The sequence below is a fragment of the Thermobia domestica genome, chromosome 1, assembly GCF_964235325.1.
Source record: "Thermobia domestica chromosome 1, izTheDome1.hap1.1, whole genome shotgun sequence".
Taxonomy (NCBI): domain Eukaryota; kingdom Metazoa; phylum Arthropoda; class Insecta; order Zygentoma; family Lepismatidae; genus Thermobia; species Thermobia domestica.
The window spans coordinates 26,906,498-26,921,258 of NC_137454.1; the positions used below are offsets into that span (position 1 = coordinate 26,906,498).

At 35.2% G+C, this 14,761-nt stretch overlaps 1 protein-coding gene across 10 annotated transcripts in view; it reads left to right on the forward strand.

Annotated features, from left to right (window-relative positions):
- Positions 1-14,761, forward strand: part of pnut (septin 7-like protein pnut) — a 451,701-nt gene that overhangs the window by 410,469 nt on the left and 26,471 nt on the right. For 2 of the 10 annotated variants that reach the window (XM_081755586.1, XM_081755609.1), the window contains exon 11: positions 12,701-12,754. The exons of the other annotated variants lie outside the window; for them this stretch is intronic. In XM_081755586.1, the coding sequence (XP_081611712.1) occupies positions 12,701-12,754 (54 nt within the window). The remainder of the gene's footprint in view (positions 1-12,700; positions 12,755-14,761) is intronic. 10 annotated transcript variants of the gene reach the window in all.

The following is a 14,761-nucleotide window of genomic DNA, read 5'->3' on the forward strand; positions in this document are numbered from 1 at the left end:
GTAACTTTTTCGGCCACTCAACTTCAGTCAACTGAAGCTTTTTATAACCACACCACTTACCATGCGATATCTCACATATAATTTCTTCTTCAATCAACACGAAAGAATCAAATTGGCTAAGGTGGTCTTTTACTACAGCTTCATCTTCCCGTATCTTCAGATAACGGAAAATGTGACAAAAAGCCTACTACCTTTACTTGTTTCCTATAGATGATTTCGAAATCGTAATGCATCATCAACAGAAACCAGAGCTGTAAACAAGGCGATGCGGTAGTCGGTGGTAAATTAACTCTAAAAATCCAGCGTAATTGCTGGGAATCTCGGTAATTTGAGTTGTTCATAAAGAAACCTATGGAATTTGCATGCTGCTAAAATCACTGCCAAAGCTTCGCACTCGAATTGTGATGCATTCTGCGCAAGATAAGGTAGCAGACGCATTTTGACGATGTGTACATATTTGTTTACTTGGCTAAAGACAACTACACTGTTGGTGAAGCATCAGTCATAAAAACGTCCTCTGCATCTTCATTAAAAGAGTGTAAGATTTCTGGTTTTGCTATGCAGTCCTTGACCAAAGTAAATTCTGCTTGATGCTGCTCTGACCAAGACCAGCGTACACTCTTTCGTAACAAAAATAAGGATGGAGTTTTCGGGAAAATTGAGGGTAAATTTTGGCGATAAAAAAGTTCGCTAGTCCGAAGAACTGTAACTGTAAGGAGGTTGGTTAGCGCCTCAATAATTGACTTTTACTCTTGCACAATTCCATCTTCTTGTAATACAAAAAACCAAATAGATAATTCCTTGCTTGAAAAAATCAGCTTCTTTTCTCTATGAACTCGTTCAACTTCAAACATTTATCGAGGACTTTCATGGTTCGTTAAAAGCATTCTTCTACAGACGCACTCCAGATTATCACATCATCCGGAATAGGATTTTTTTTCCGAAATGTTTGCTTTAGGAGTTTTTTAAATTTGTTTTTACTGTATCTCAACCTATGTGATATATAATAGGGCTTCGTAAATATTGATATCGCGTCATTCCGTAGTGGAATTGACGCTTGGATTCCTTGCACTGGCTTATCAATATTATCGTGAAAAACACACTTTTTTTTTGTTTTAATGATGGAATGGTATCCGTATCGCTGTTACCCATACTTCTTTTCACCATTGAAATTTGCCTATGCGGAAACAATTGTTCCATCCAAACTCGTCTCCACGTTGGTAGTAATGTATCAGTCCATTATCTTCCTAAGATAGCTAGGGATATATTCTTCATTAAGGTCACAAGGGACAATTGAGTAGTTTTCATTAAAATTTACATTTTACAATTATTTGTCCTTTAATTGATATAGTATCTGTAGTATATCAATAGCACAGCCATCGACACTCTTTTTCCGCCCCCCTGACGTTCTCACTTATTTCTTCCGCTGAAGGAAGAGTTGTGTTTGTGCTTCATCGACTGTCAAAAAGCTTTCGACCGGGTCAATTGGACAAACTTCTGAAAATACTTCTGAAAAGAAATCGGAGTTAACTGGAGAGACCACGACTCACTCGAAACCTGTACATAGGACAACGAGTCAAGTTGCGCTTGAATGAAGGAGAAACAAAAAGTGTGGTAATTGGAAGAGGAGTCAGACAAGGATGTAGTATGTCGCCCGAATTATTCAACATTTACAGTGAATGTTTAATGAAATAAGTATCAATCGGAATTGGATATTTCAAGATTGGAGGGCAGATCATTAACAAGATCAGCTATGCAGATGATACCTTTATTATAGCCAGATCTGAAGAAGGAATATAGAAGATGATTGACAAAATAGTTGATACTGGGGAAACTATATGGAATGGAAATAAACATCGAAAAGTCGAAAGTCATGAGAATATACCGTGGAAATGCGCCCTTATGGATCTAAGTAGAACAATGAGAACTTTAAGAAGTCTTCAAGTATCTGGGAAATATTTTGACAAGGGCACTTACTGCACCAAAGAGATCAGGTTAAGAATTGCCATATCCAAAAAACATTCAACAAGAAAAGATGACTCTTAGCTAGCAGACTCAATATCGAACTTGGGAAGAAATGGATCAAGTGCTATATATGGAGCATTGGACTGTATGGTTCAAGGACCTGGACATTACGGAAGTTAGAGAAGAAATATTTAGAGTGCTTGAAAATGTGGTGTTGGGAGAAGATAAAATGGACCAAGAGAGAACAAACGAAGATGTTTTAAAACAGATAGGAGAGAAGAGGTCACTTGTAGTCAGCATCCTTCGTAGGAAGGCAAATTGGATTGGTTACATCTTGCGAAGAAATTAACTTCATACCATCTTAAAAGAAAAGATGGAAGGAAAGCGAGGAATACGAAGAAGAAGACAACTGATTGACGATTTGAAAAATATAATAGAATATTGAGAGTTAAAAGAGGAAACAGAAGATCGAGAAACCTGGAAGGAACATTTCCAGGTACAAACAAATAAATAAAAAATCGTCCCAGGCAGAATACTTAATGTCAATTTTGTTTTCCATTCTGGATATTATTCCTCCCTTCTGCATAGTTGAAGGAAATGTGTGCCATTTTTTGTACTAATTTGTATAAAAACAATATAGAAGAACCTATAACCAAATTTAACAAAAAGTTACCAACTTTGTGGAGTTGAAATAAATGACCGGAATGAAAATTACATTTTACGGAATTTACTGCTAGATTTTTCATGTGATAACTGTTGTGTAAACTTCATTACAAGAACTTAGAAACAGATAACTTTTGTAGGTACTAGATGTATCAATTACTGAATATGATGTATGATCAAGGAAGATTTCAAAATTAGTTATGTTTTGATTTCTCTTATATGCCCCTCTTCGGGATGAAAATCTGTAATCTTCCAAAACATGATCATCTCTTTCAAAGCTCTGTGCTCATGTTAGTAACTGGAATGGATAAAGATAATTACGTCTTATCGCGGAAGCCACTTTCCATTACCATATAGGACTTCAATGTTTTTCATGCACGCATCTCAGTAGCTAGGGGCCGCAGTGGCTCAGTGGTAGAACGTTCACCTCTGGTGCTTGGGGTCTCGGGTTCGATCCCAGCCCCCGCCAAGTGAACTTTGTAGTGGACAAAAACCGTGTGCGTGGGTTTTCTCGGGGTTCTCCCGTTTCCTCCCACTTTCTTCATTCCACCATTTCATTCATTACTCATCATCACCGTCTCCTTTAGCCCAACCGGCATAATCGTGAGACGTAAAACTAAGATTTTATTTCATTTTTCTCAGTAGCTAATTGTAATCTGATAAAAAAAAAAAAAAAATTGCGAAACCGCTCATAGTGTACTTCTAATTCTTTATTTTTTTATATATACTTAAAAGATTATATATATGTAAAACATATACGCAATATTTTGTGTATTTATTTAACTCCGTTTAGCTGCGTGGACAACATCCGGAAGCTAAGTACCGCTAGAGAAACAGTGAAGTCTTGCATGATAAATAACTGTCAGTAAGATTTCATTGTCCTTTTGTGAATTATAAATTACTTCTTCGTTCTTTGGATGCTTTCTTGTAAGTGTGTATCACAACGTGCATGTAGATGCAAGTAGAGAGCCTCAAAAGTTTGCCTTCATTTTAAAACCTCTCTCCTCACATCTGTATGTAATCACGCTGTGATAAGCAAGAAAAGCTTTAGGAGAACGAAGAATATATAATACTGATGGACAAGAGTGTAGAGCGCCTGAACTGGAGCTGAGGTTCAGATTTCTTTTCCACGCGATTGCACATTACTTCTGCAAATATAACTTTTGATCAATTTCCTGCATTACAAAGTAGCAGTAAGTTTATTTCTAATATAATTAGGTAATGAATGACATTTGAAGTACGAAATTGAGCTGAGCGAGCCAACCAATAATTAGTGCGCAGAACATAAATTTCAGTTAGTATGAGACGGATCACCGGCCTACATTTAACAAAGACGCAGTAGATCCTTGATATCTCCACATGACAGAATTCTTGATAAAGGAGCTAATTGCCCTTGGTATTATATTTGATAAATTGAGGATATAGCTATTTTGCGTCACACCAATTCTTCTGTAGGTGTCAATTGAGTGACAAACAAAGAGTGAAAAAACCGCACTACTCTTAGCGGGAATTGTCATTAGCACAGCAAGCCAGAGACCCGGGTTTGGTTCGCGGTCCAGTCGTACATTTTCCCACTCTATAATAATCATTCAATTCACACATAGAGGAATTGATGTATAAAATCGGTTATTACCTGTATTTATCATGTATACAAATCAACCATCAGAAGTGTATTGTAGACATCGAGTTGTCCAAGCATACAGCTCATGTAGTTTGAAGGGTTGAGCACTGATATCAAGACTGGCTATTCAGGGAGCATGCTGGTAGGATAATGGTTAAGGCATCGACATTGTAAGCCAGAAACTTAGGTTCGATTCACGGTTCAACAACAGAGTTTCTACATCATGGAAAGTCAGGGATAGTCAAGGAAAGAACATTTTATTAAAGAAAGTCAGGAATAGTTTAGGAAAGAACATTTTATTAAAGAAAGTCAGGGATAGTCAAGGAAAGAACATTTTATTAAAGTCAGGGATAGTCAAGGAAAGAACATTTTATTAAAGAAAGTCAGGGAAGCGTATATATAATCAGGGAAATTTATCATATATAATCTTACGAATAATAAAGATACTACAAATAGGGTACAGCAAACACTATCCACTTCATTAGAAACTAAAAACTAATAATAAACATATAATAATTCGAGATTAGTTTTGAACTTCATAAACGATACTAAAGTATCTAATAAAAAGTGCTAATGCGTGAAATTCGTAATTCAGTCTCCAGTCGATGAAAATGTTATTGCCACAAGGATGATGCCTTGTAGGAAAATGTTGAACTAGCCGGTAGATATTACTAGAAACAGTTTTCCGGACAGCAGTTCTCAGTGGCATCCATAAAATTTCAGCGTGAGACTCGCTTCGTTGAGCGCTGTGCAGAATTGGATGCCAAAATCCTAGTAAAATTATTGTAACAGAAACGCACACGTGAACACCTAAAAGATAACGCTCGCTCAGCTCAAAAAGTGTAACAGTGGTTTCGTACAGGTAAACATTAATCTGCTGTTGTAATATACAGTTGTATTTTGTGATTATGTTCTTTTAGTAATCAGTACCAATGCTCCCATCTCTGAGGTAAGAGGATTCTGTGGCAGTATCTAAGAAGACGTCTTTCTGTAGTACAAACTTTCGGAAAGGTTTGTTCAAGATCAATTGAACATATTGTAATCGCTTCCGCGATCATATTTGCTGCCTATGAATTGGATTTCTTAATTTCTTATAATTGCTGTAGTGAAACTTTCATGCAATCATTGAAATTCTTTTTATTGAAATTACTTTTTCTCAGTATTATGTTTTTTTGTTTCATATTCGCTGATTTGCTGCTCAGATATTTGTTACCGCACCACAATTTAACTAAACAAATTTGTTTCGAGGGTAAACACTTTGTGTTCAGTAGCCTTATCTAATTAGATATTTCTTTATTATTGTTGTAACTGTAGCCGCTGTACTATATACTATGTTGTAGAAGCATTGACATTTCTGCTAGAGCTATATTTCAGCAACAATTAGTACAGTTACATGAAAAGGTTGATATTCCTCCCTCTGTGAAAAAATAAGTTTTTCGTACTGTTGTTTAGGTATTTCTCTTTAGTACTTATGTTTAATACTCATCACAGTGTTTTGTTTTAGGAATGAACTTAGTTTCAATGAAATTAGGGAAATTCTTCATGAAAAACATTCAAGAAATTAAGAATTTATAATTCTTTTGTGACTAAAGGAATTAGTTATTCACTTCTATTAAGTTTTTCTTCAAAATCCCTTTCTGCTACATGCTTAACTAAGATTTCAAGTAACATGTTTATCTAATGAAATATTTTTCCTTTCTTTAGATATTCGTGTGGTATTCAAGCAGTTGATTATAAATGCATTATTTAATCAAGGAAAAAATTTGAACTCGTTATACATAGAAACTCTGTAGTATGGATAAGAATATTCAGTATTTGGTATGAAATATTTAATATTGAGTAAGTTCAGACCTTGTAGGACTATCTCTAATTTTCTAATAAATTAAAAATTTAAAATGAACTTCTCGTGTTCTGTTGGATACACAAATCTACTTGTTTAAGAATAGCATGTGTCTTACGAATACTATAAATCTCTTTTCCCAAAACCGAGATTCATTCTTAATACGTATAGGTTGTTGTGGTCCTGGATTGTAAGTCATGTAGGGAGGAAGGCAGATTTTTCAGTGTTGATATAGCACCGTAAGAAAGAAAGAAATAAATAATAAAAAAAAAAAGTTTACCCATTACCGAATGGAAGAACTTTTAATAGATCGATCGTATCTCTAGCTGTTTTAGCTTTATCTTCTTCAATTACACTATTAAATATTCTCAGGAAACTAAAAATAATGCAAACTTTGCTAATAAAGATATTTGATCTAAGCTCATATATATATTTCACTGTTGTTATTCTAAATATTTCTTGTCATGCTCTTCTGGATTATAGTTGTGCTTAATATTTGGCCAGTTGAAATAATAATATTAAATATTCGAAGTAGGTATAGTATGAGTACCGTAACTTGTGGTATGTTGACAGCATTCTGATTTTACTGTAACATAAAATATTTAATTAATTAAGCTCCCAGTATTACGTTGGATGAGGAAAAATGGTATTAAAAAAACGCCGTTTTCTGTATTAATTTGTCATAACTATATCACCAAGTATTGTTTTTAGTTGTTCATTTACTGCTGAATATATAGGGTATACCATCCAGTTTCAATATCCAACAGTTGTGTGAACTAAATATGGAACAATCGTACTAAAATTCTTAGACATAATAAGTAGAATATACTGTTGATAAACTCTGATATCATACCTGAACATAATTCATCCAATTATCTTTTTGAACTTCTCAGTCACTAACAGAATTTGATGGTCTAAAATTATGAAACTTATTATAGGAAGCTCATATCCAGCAAACAGAGAATTTTATCAGGATATTTTAACTTGTATAGCGACAGATGAGAACTTTGTTTCAGTTCCGCATTTGTGAGTGAGACATTTAGATTTGATATTTCTTTACAAATAAACATTATCCACTTTATTGTTTAATAATTGTTTAAGAAGAGAGTTAGTATTCTTTCGAGAACTTGTAAAGAAATATGAATCAGAAATGGATATTGTTTCTTTTATTGCAAAGCTGAGTCATAAGTCTTGCAATATTTCCACAATCCAAACAGCAGGCGTGTTATCAACCGTAAGTACAAGGCCAGACTGACTCAAGAGATATTGTACAAAGCGGACTGTTTAACACGAAGGCTGCCATTTCGTCCAAATCTTCATTCAGTTTTTAATGGCAGAGAAAATGCTCAATGTCTGATATGTGAACTGTTACTGTAAAAGTTTGAATTTGATATAATGACGCGGCAGCAACCCAAAACACATGCCATCGAAAGCGGAAGATGCAATGAACCACAGCACAGCAACTCGTTGGTTCCAAAATTTCATAAATGTTGGAAAAATTGTCGAAGATCAGCCAAGGTCAAGCCGCTCCAGGGTAATCGACTCTGAGGTCATACAACACTCCAGTGAGGTAAATCAATCCACCAGCACACGACAATTGTCAAACAAACTCGACATGACTCAGTCCGCTGTAGTGCGTCATCTTCACGAACTCGGGAAAACCATCAGTAGCTCACTACATCACACGAGTTGATCTCAGCTCAGGCCCAGAGGAGAGTAGATGCGTGCCAACAACTACTGCAAAATTCGCGTGATGTGTGTTTCATGAAACGGATTGTCATATGCGACGAAAAGTGAGGAAGTGGCCCAGTGTGCAAAAGCAGTGATTGAGCAAGAGCTAGCACCAGAACCCGTCGTCAAACAGGGCCGTTTCAAGCATAAAGTCATATTCTGTGTGTGGTATAATTACATGTAGCTAATTACTTCGAGTTCTTCGTAACGATCGTACCATCAATATTGACTTTTATTCCGAACAGTTGGAGCGAATATATGATGCACTACGCCAAAAATAATCCTTTATTGACAAATGAAAACACGTCCTTCTGGGACAGGATAGTCCAAAACCACACTCTGTTCGAAAAATGCAACAAAAAATTTAGGAATTTAATGGCGTCACACTGATCCCACACCCGGCAAATAGTCCTGACCTTGTTCCTTCGGATTACCACCTGTTTCGGTCCATGGCACATTTCCTAAAATAACGTTTGCCTCTGAGTACAAGACGTGGTATGAATGTGGAATCGAAGAACTGGCAGAAAGGTAGCCGCAGAAGTCCAACATGAGGGACTATACTTTGAATGTTAACCTGCTCTCATTATACTCGTATATTTTGACAAGAATATTGCGAGACTTACGAGTTACCCTTGTAAATCTTTTGAAGTGCCAATTAAAAAAAAAAAAAAAAAAGTTTCATTGACCTAGAATGGGTTACGTAAATTAACACAAATAGAAATTCATAAACAATAAACTATACACTTTCTCACCTCACATTATGACGCAGTAGATTATGAATAGCTGAAATTGTGAGTTTTTAGAGCTTTATAGATCTAAAATGTAGTAATCATGTGGGATTTATTTTGTTCATTTTTGATTTGTATATTTTTATTTTGTATAAGTAAGTGCTTAAACTTTTTTTTATATATATATAAGAAATCTATTTCCCATAGTCAGATTATTACTAAGCGTGCTTTAATATCGTCCATTTATCGATTTTTATGTTACTTTTGTGAGAGAAAAAAGTTTTTATTTTTAAGTTATTTTTGATGTAACATGTCATTTTATTTTTCTGTTAATGGCGTAGTTGTAGCACAGTAAAAGAATAGATTGCGCTATGATTAATATTGATCCTGTGTGATGGTCATTAAGAGATCCCATCACGGCAAAATTAAAATACCGCTAATTTTACAATAATTATGTGATCTTCAAATAGATAAAAGATAATCGAAAAGTGGAACAAGAGCTCGCTAGACAATATTATCTTACATATGATACCGTTAATCACAACTCACTTATCTACTTTCGGTTTCTAGCCATTTAGAAAATCGACATTTATTTTCTCGTTTTTAAATGGCTGCAAACGGAAATGTACAAAAGGTGACTCGTGATAACGGTACCTCATGCAAAATATTGTCTAGCGCGCTCTTGTTCCACATTTCGATTATCTTTTATCTATTTGAAAATATCACATAATTATTGTAAGATTAGCTGTATTTTAATTTCGCAGTGATTATGCCTGTTAAGTCATGAATTTCAGGTTGTTATTTTCTGATAGCTAGCCAAATTCGTTATTGTTTATATACTGCGTATTGTGTGTATGTTGGAACAGTAGAGTAAAAATCTTTTTTGCAAGTATACCTGTAATTTTGTTATATCCGTGGCTTATTTACGTTCGGAATTCAGAGTTTACATAACGCTTGTTTATCTCAAGAGTGACATAACTCAAATTTCCCAACTTTTCGTGGGAAGCATTTGAAAATTTCGAAACGTAGTGAAAACAGCTTGGTGCAAGAACGACAAAAGTGCTTTCTAGCGCCCAGTTTTGGAAGCACATCTGTGAAATTTTTACCAGAGATAGATATCAGGGTAAAGCTCCCGCTTTCATTTTTTGTCCATAAGGCAGTAAGGGCGATTTTTGAGTTATATCACTCTTGAAAGAAACAGGCGATATGTAAAATCCTGAATTCCAAATGTAAATAAGTCTCGGATGTATAACAAAATCACAAGTATACTTTCAAAAAGATTTTACTCCACTGTTCTAATATACAGCGATATCTGTGTGCGGTAGTTTTTGAACAGAATATTACAGTAATACAAATGTTTTGTATTGCCAGGGTCTTAACAGTTCTTAAATTATTGAAGTATTAGAAAGAAATCCTAAAAAAGTCAAATATGGGTGGAAGTAAGCCATCTCTTTTGACTTGTTAGTTTCTTCTAGATAATATCAAGTAACCACTGCAAAGTGTTTGATATATTTTTATTGGAAAAATTTGTAATGCTTGCAGTATATTAGTAAGCCATACAGGATCTTTATTAATCACTTCATTATTAGAGTGCTGCTCCTTGTAGCTTTGAAATTACATATAACGTACATAGAAGTAAAATATGATCAAAGCGAACACATATAATTACTGATCTGTGTATATATTATTGTCTTCATCAGACACATTATCAGGTAACGTGACTGATGGAGGTAATAATTCAATGCCGAAACTATAACAAGATTAATAATAATAAGTATTTGCTTTGGTCAAATTTTATTTTTATTTCGTTATTAGATGTAGCCTTGTTTTATTTTAAAGTATCACAAAAGTAGAAATTCAATTTGTCCACTCTTTCTTATTCGCATATTATGAAACGTTAAACTGTGTATTTTAAATGAATATTTCCGAGATTTTTTTTATAGTGCGATTGGCAGGTGTTTCGTCGCTAACAGAGGTCGTCCAGAAAGTAGTATCCATTTAAATTTTTTTTTTTTAAAAATAACAAGGCTATATAGGTATCATTTACTCTTGATTTTAATTTGCGTGGAGTCCATGTGCGTTATCTAGCTTTCGGATTTTCTGTGGTGACATTTGTTCAAAAATAAGATAGAAATAGAAAAGAACAAACTCACCGGGACAAAGCAGTGAAAAAACAAAACGCAATGACTGAAATTGTGGCTGTTTTTTTTTCTTCTTTTTTTTTACTACACTATTCTACACTTTTTTTAAAATGAAAAATGAAATGAAATGAAATCTTTCTTTAAGTTTCACGTCCCACGGTTATGCCGGCTAGGCTAAAGGAATCGGTGATAATGAGAAGTGAGTGAAATGGTGAAATCAACAAAGTGGGAGAAAGCGTGAGAACCCGAGGAAACCCATGCACACGGTGTCTGTCCACCACAAAGCTCACTTGGCGCGAGCTGGGATCGAACCAAGGATCCCATACACCAGAGGTGAACGTTCTACCAGTGAACCATCGCGGCCCCATAAACTTTTTTTTTTGGGGGGGGGTCCAGTGTTTAACCACCATGACTAAGACTTCATGAGTCCGTCGCAAGCTAAATATTGTAAGGATTCTATGGAAATTAAAACCAAGAGTAAGTGATTTTATTAATTAAATTTCCGAGCGTGTCTTCATGCAAAAATTGCTTATTTAACTGTTACCCTGAACATTTAGTCACTTACATGTTGTGATAGATTGTCTATTCTTTCGTTAAAGACCGTCGCCACCAATCCATTATAAATGACTACTTCCTTCAGTTTAAGAATTGTGTCACAAGAAGGTAGGAGCAACTAGGCAGAGAAGTGTATTATCTAATGAAATACCTAAAATTTATAAGTATAGACTCAGTCAAGCAGCTACAGCATCATTCCTATTTATCCTAGGATCATGGTTCGTACCCCATTCTCTTCAGAATAGAATACTTTCAAACGGTATCATTCACATGTCTTTATCGTGTATCTGAGGCGGGAAAATCATGAAAAAGGGAGTTTTTGTTTAAAAAAAATATCCCTTCTTTTTACATTTTGCCCTTCTGAAACACCCCCTGTGTTGACGCAGAGATCTCAAACAAATCTGGAAAATACTAATTTGTGCACTGCACTGAATGTGTGTACAAAATTTCAATTTAGGTGCAAAAGTAAGCCCGCCAAAAAATATCCCCATAATACCCCAGATTCACGTATAAAACAGGATCTCAGGTAAAAAATTCCTGAGACATTCCTATTTATCCTAGGATCATGGTTCGTACATCATTCTCTTCAGAATAAAACAGTTTTTCAAACGGTACCATTCACATGTCTCCATGTATTTGGAACGGGAAAATCGCGAAAAGGGACTTTATCTTTAAAAAAATCCCCTTTTGGTCCCTCTGGACCCCCCTGTTTAATACAGATCTGAAGAAAGAAATCTGAAAAATACTAAGGGTTGCACTGAATATGTGTGCAGAATTTCAATCAGGTGCAAAAGTAAGCCTGCCAAAATATATTTAAAATAGTCATAACAACAAAATTAAATTATGACGTCATCACACCCAATATCTCTATGTAGAAAGGCGTAAAAGCATTTTTAACGTGTTCTACAATGCCTCCAGGCTTAAACAAACAAACAACCGAAGTAAAAATGTTTCATTGGTACTTTTTTAATCGAATAATGAAGATTCTTCCCTATCACCTAAAAATAGGTGATATAATTTAAAAGGGTTAAAGATTGATATGGTTTTGAATGAGTTTTTCATGTTTTCACGAAATTTAAGAACGTTTGGCAATAAAATATTTTCTGAATGGATCAAAGCCAAAGAAGGAAGTTAGTATTCATTGGTGGCGAGCATTACAGTAATGTATATGTAAATTCAAATTAATTCTTGAAATGTTCTTGATGCGTGTACATATAAAATAGAAGATAATGTTAAGAAATCTTACGGTACCTTCTGCATTACAAAACTAGTACTACGTTCTGGATGACTTTCGTTAAATTAAATATGGAGAACGGTGCACTTCCTCACAAATTCTATTAGAGGAAACTTCAACCGTGAATCAAGTTAGAAGTGGGAAAGGGAATTAGTTCATTAAAAAAAAAAATGAGAACAGGATTTTGATCTTTTGTTTTTTATTTTTTATATCTCTCTACAGCGATGACAATGAGTCTGTGTGGTCAAGAACACAGCAATTCTTTCCGTTTCCGAGGTTAGTAGTGTTTGTGTTCGAACTTTCCAAACTTGCACTACTCTGCATGAAAAGGGGGAAAGAAAGAAATGGTCATTTATATTTAACGCCTTGCCTTCTCAAATAGCCTGATCTAACCGACAGACCATATATATATAGTCTTCTGGTGCACTACCCCTGTGTGCTTTTTTTATGTGTCTTTTTTATGTTTCGTCTTATTGTCACCCTGTGTCTGCTTGTTATTCGTAATATCTGTGTTTACCTAATTTGGCCTCGTGTTAATTTTTCTTTGTGTTGGATAATTAACAGTCTGTGTATTTTATGTTCTTCTTAATAAACTTTTGTGTTTAGTTGCCATAACATTAGCTGTTTTATTAACTATTTTCAAATTATGTTTTGGTTTTATTTAGTTTTGTCACTCAAGCAGTGTCTCATGCCTATTAGAGATTTTACTGCGTCACCAACTGCAAGATCAGCTTGTTTCGCTCGGACGTCATTTTTCGCAACGAACACACGGTGCTTGGATAATGCTAAGCAAGTGCATTGACTTATATTGCTGAAACTTCTTAAATTCATTATTGTAAAATCGAAGTTCGGAAAATGCATTGATTTTTCGAGACGGGTTAACCAAATTTCAACCTCAGAAAGAAACTACAGTATGTGACATGAATTGCATAGAACTCACCCTTTAATTACAACGAAAAATATATGAGATGAGTTAAATAAGTTTTTGGCCTCGGAGTGAAAACATGATGCCAGGTACACAATGATAGCAATTTATTCAACGTAGTTGCCATGTAGGTCGACACACTTAGTACAACGATCCTACAACAATTCTATCCCATGATAATAAAACATTTTGTCTTGTGCTGCAAACCATGCCTCTGTAGCTGCTGTGACATTATTTTTGTCTCTAAATTCAGTTCCTTTCAGGTGCATCTTAAGTCTTGAGAAAAGATAGTAGTCTGAGGGGGCCAGATTTGGAGAATAAGGGGAATGGTCAATATCTAACGTTAGTTCACCCAGTTTGTGCATTGCGATGGCTTCTTTGTGACAAGGAGCATTGGAAGAAGGCGATGCGTTTGGACAGTTTCTTCGCCTATTTCAATGCTGTACGCAGTTTTTACAGTAGGTTCACACATATCTTTCAGCATTCAATGTAGTGTCTGTTTTCAGATATTCGTTTAGTATTATTTCCTTACAATCCGAAAAAATGACATCCATCACTTTCTCTGCGGATTTTTTTCGGCCTTGGTGACCCACTATGGCATCACTGCATAGATTGAGTTTTGGTCTCGGGATCATACACACATAATTGCGTTTCATCATCAGTAACAATTTGTTTAATAAAGCTGGAAGCATTCACTGAGAAACGGCGCAACACTCTGCACATTCCCGTCTTGTCCGCTTCTGCTCAGCTGTGAGGAATTTAAACACCCCCTTTGCCGACAATTTTTTTCATACAAAGTTCTTCATGCACGAGTAATGCACACGCTCCACAGAGTCTCTGCAATGCGTGACAGACTAGTTTGCCTGTCTGCAAGGATTATGTCGTGCACACGATCCGCAGTGTTCACTGTTTTCGGATCTTCCACACTTCTCATCTTCGGTGCTCATCCTGAACTCTGTTACCCACGATTTCACTGTGCTATATGAAGAACAGTAATTGGCCATTGTCTGTGTGAATTTTCTAAAAAAATTTTCTTCACTCCCATATTCTTTGAGGAGAGGTATTTGATGACTACTGTCTTCTCACACTTGGTAAAATTCTCAATGTGCTCCTCCATGGCCACTTCAAACCTGCAACAAAAGAGAAGTATGTAAAGTACATTTACTATTTTTTGCAAAATACCTTCTAAAATATAGTTATATAACATACTATAAGTATTTTGAAATATGAGTTCATTTAGGCCGGAAACTTATCTAATTCCCCACCCCCTCCTCGTATGTTGTAAAGTGACAATAGAAGAAAATTTGCATTTGCCCATAACAGTCACATTTTGGAGATTAGCAAGGTGTTAAAGAAGG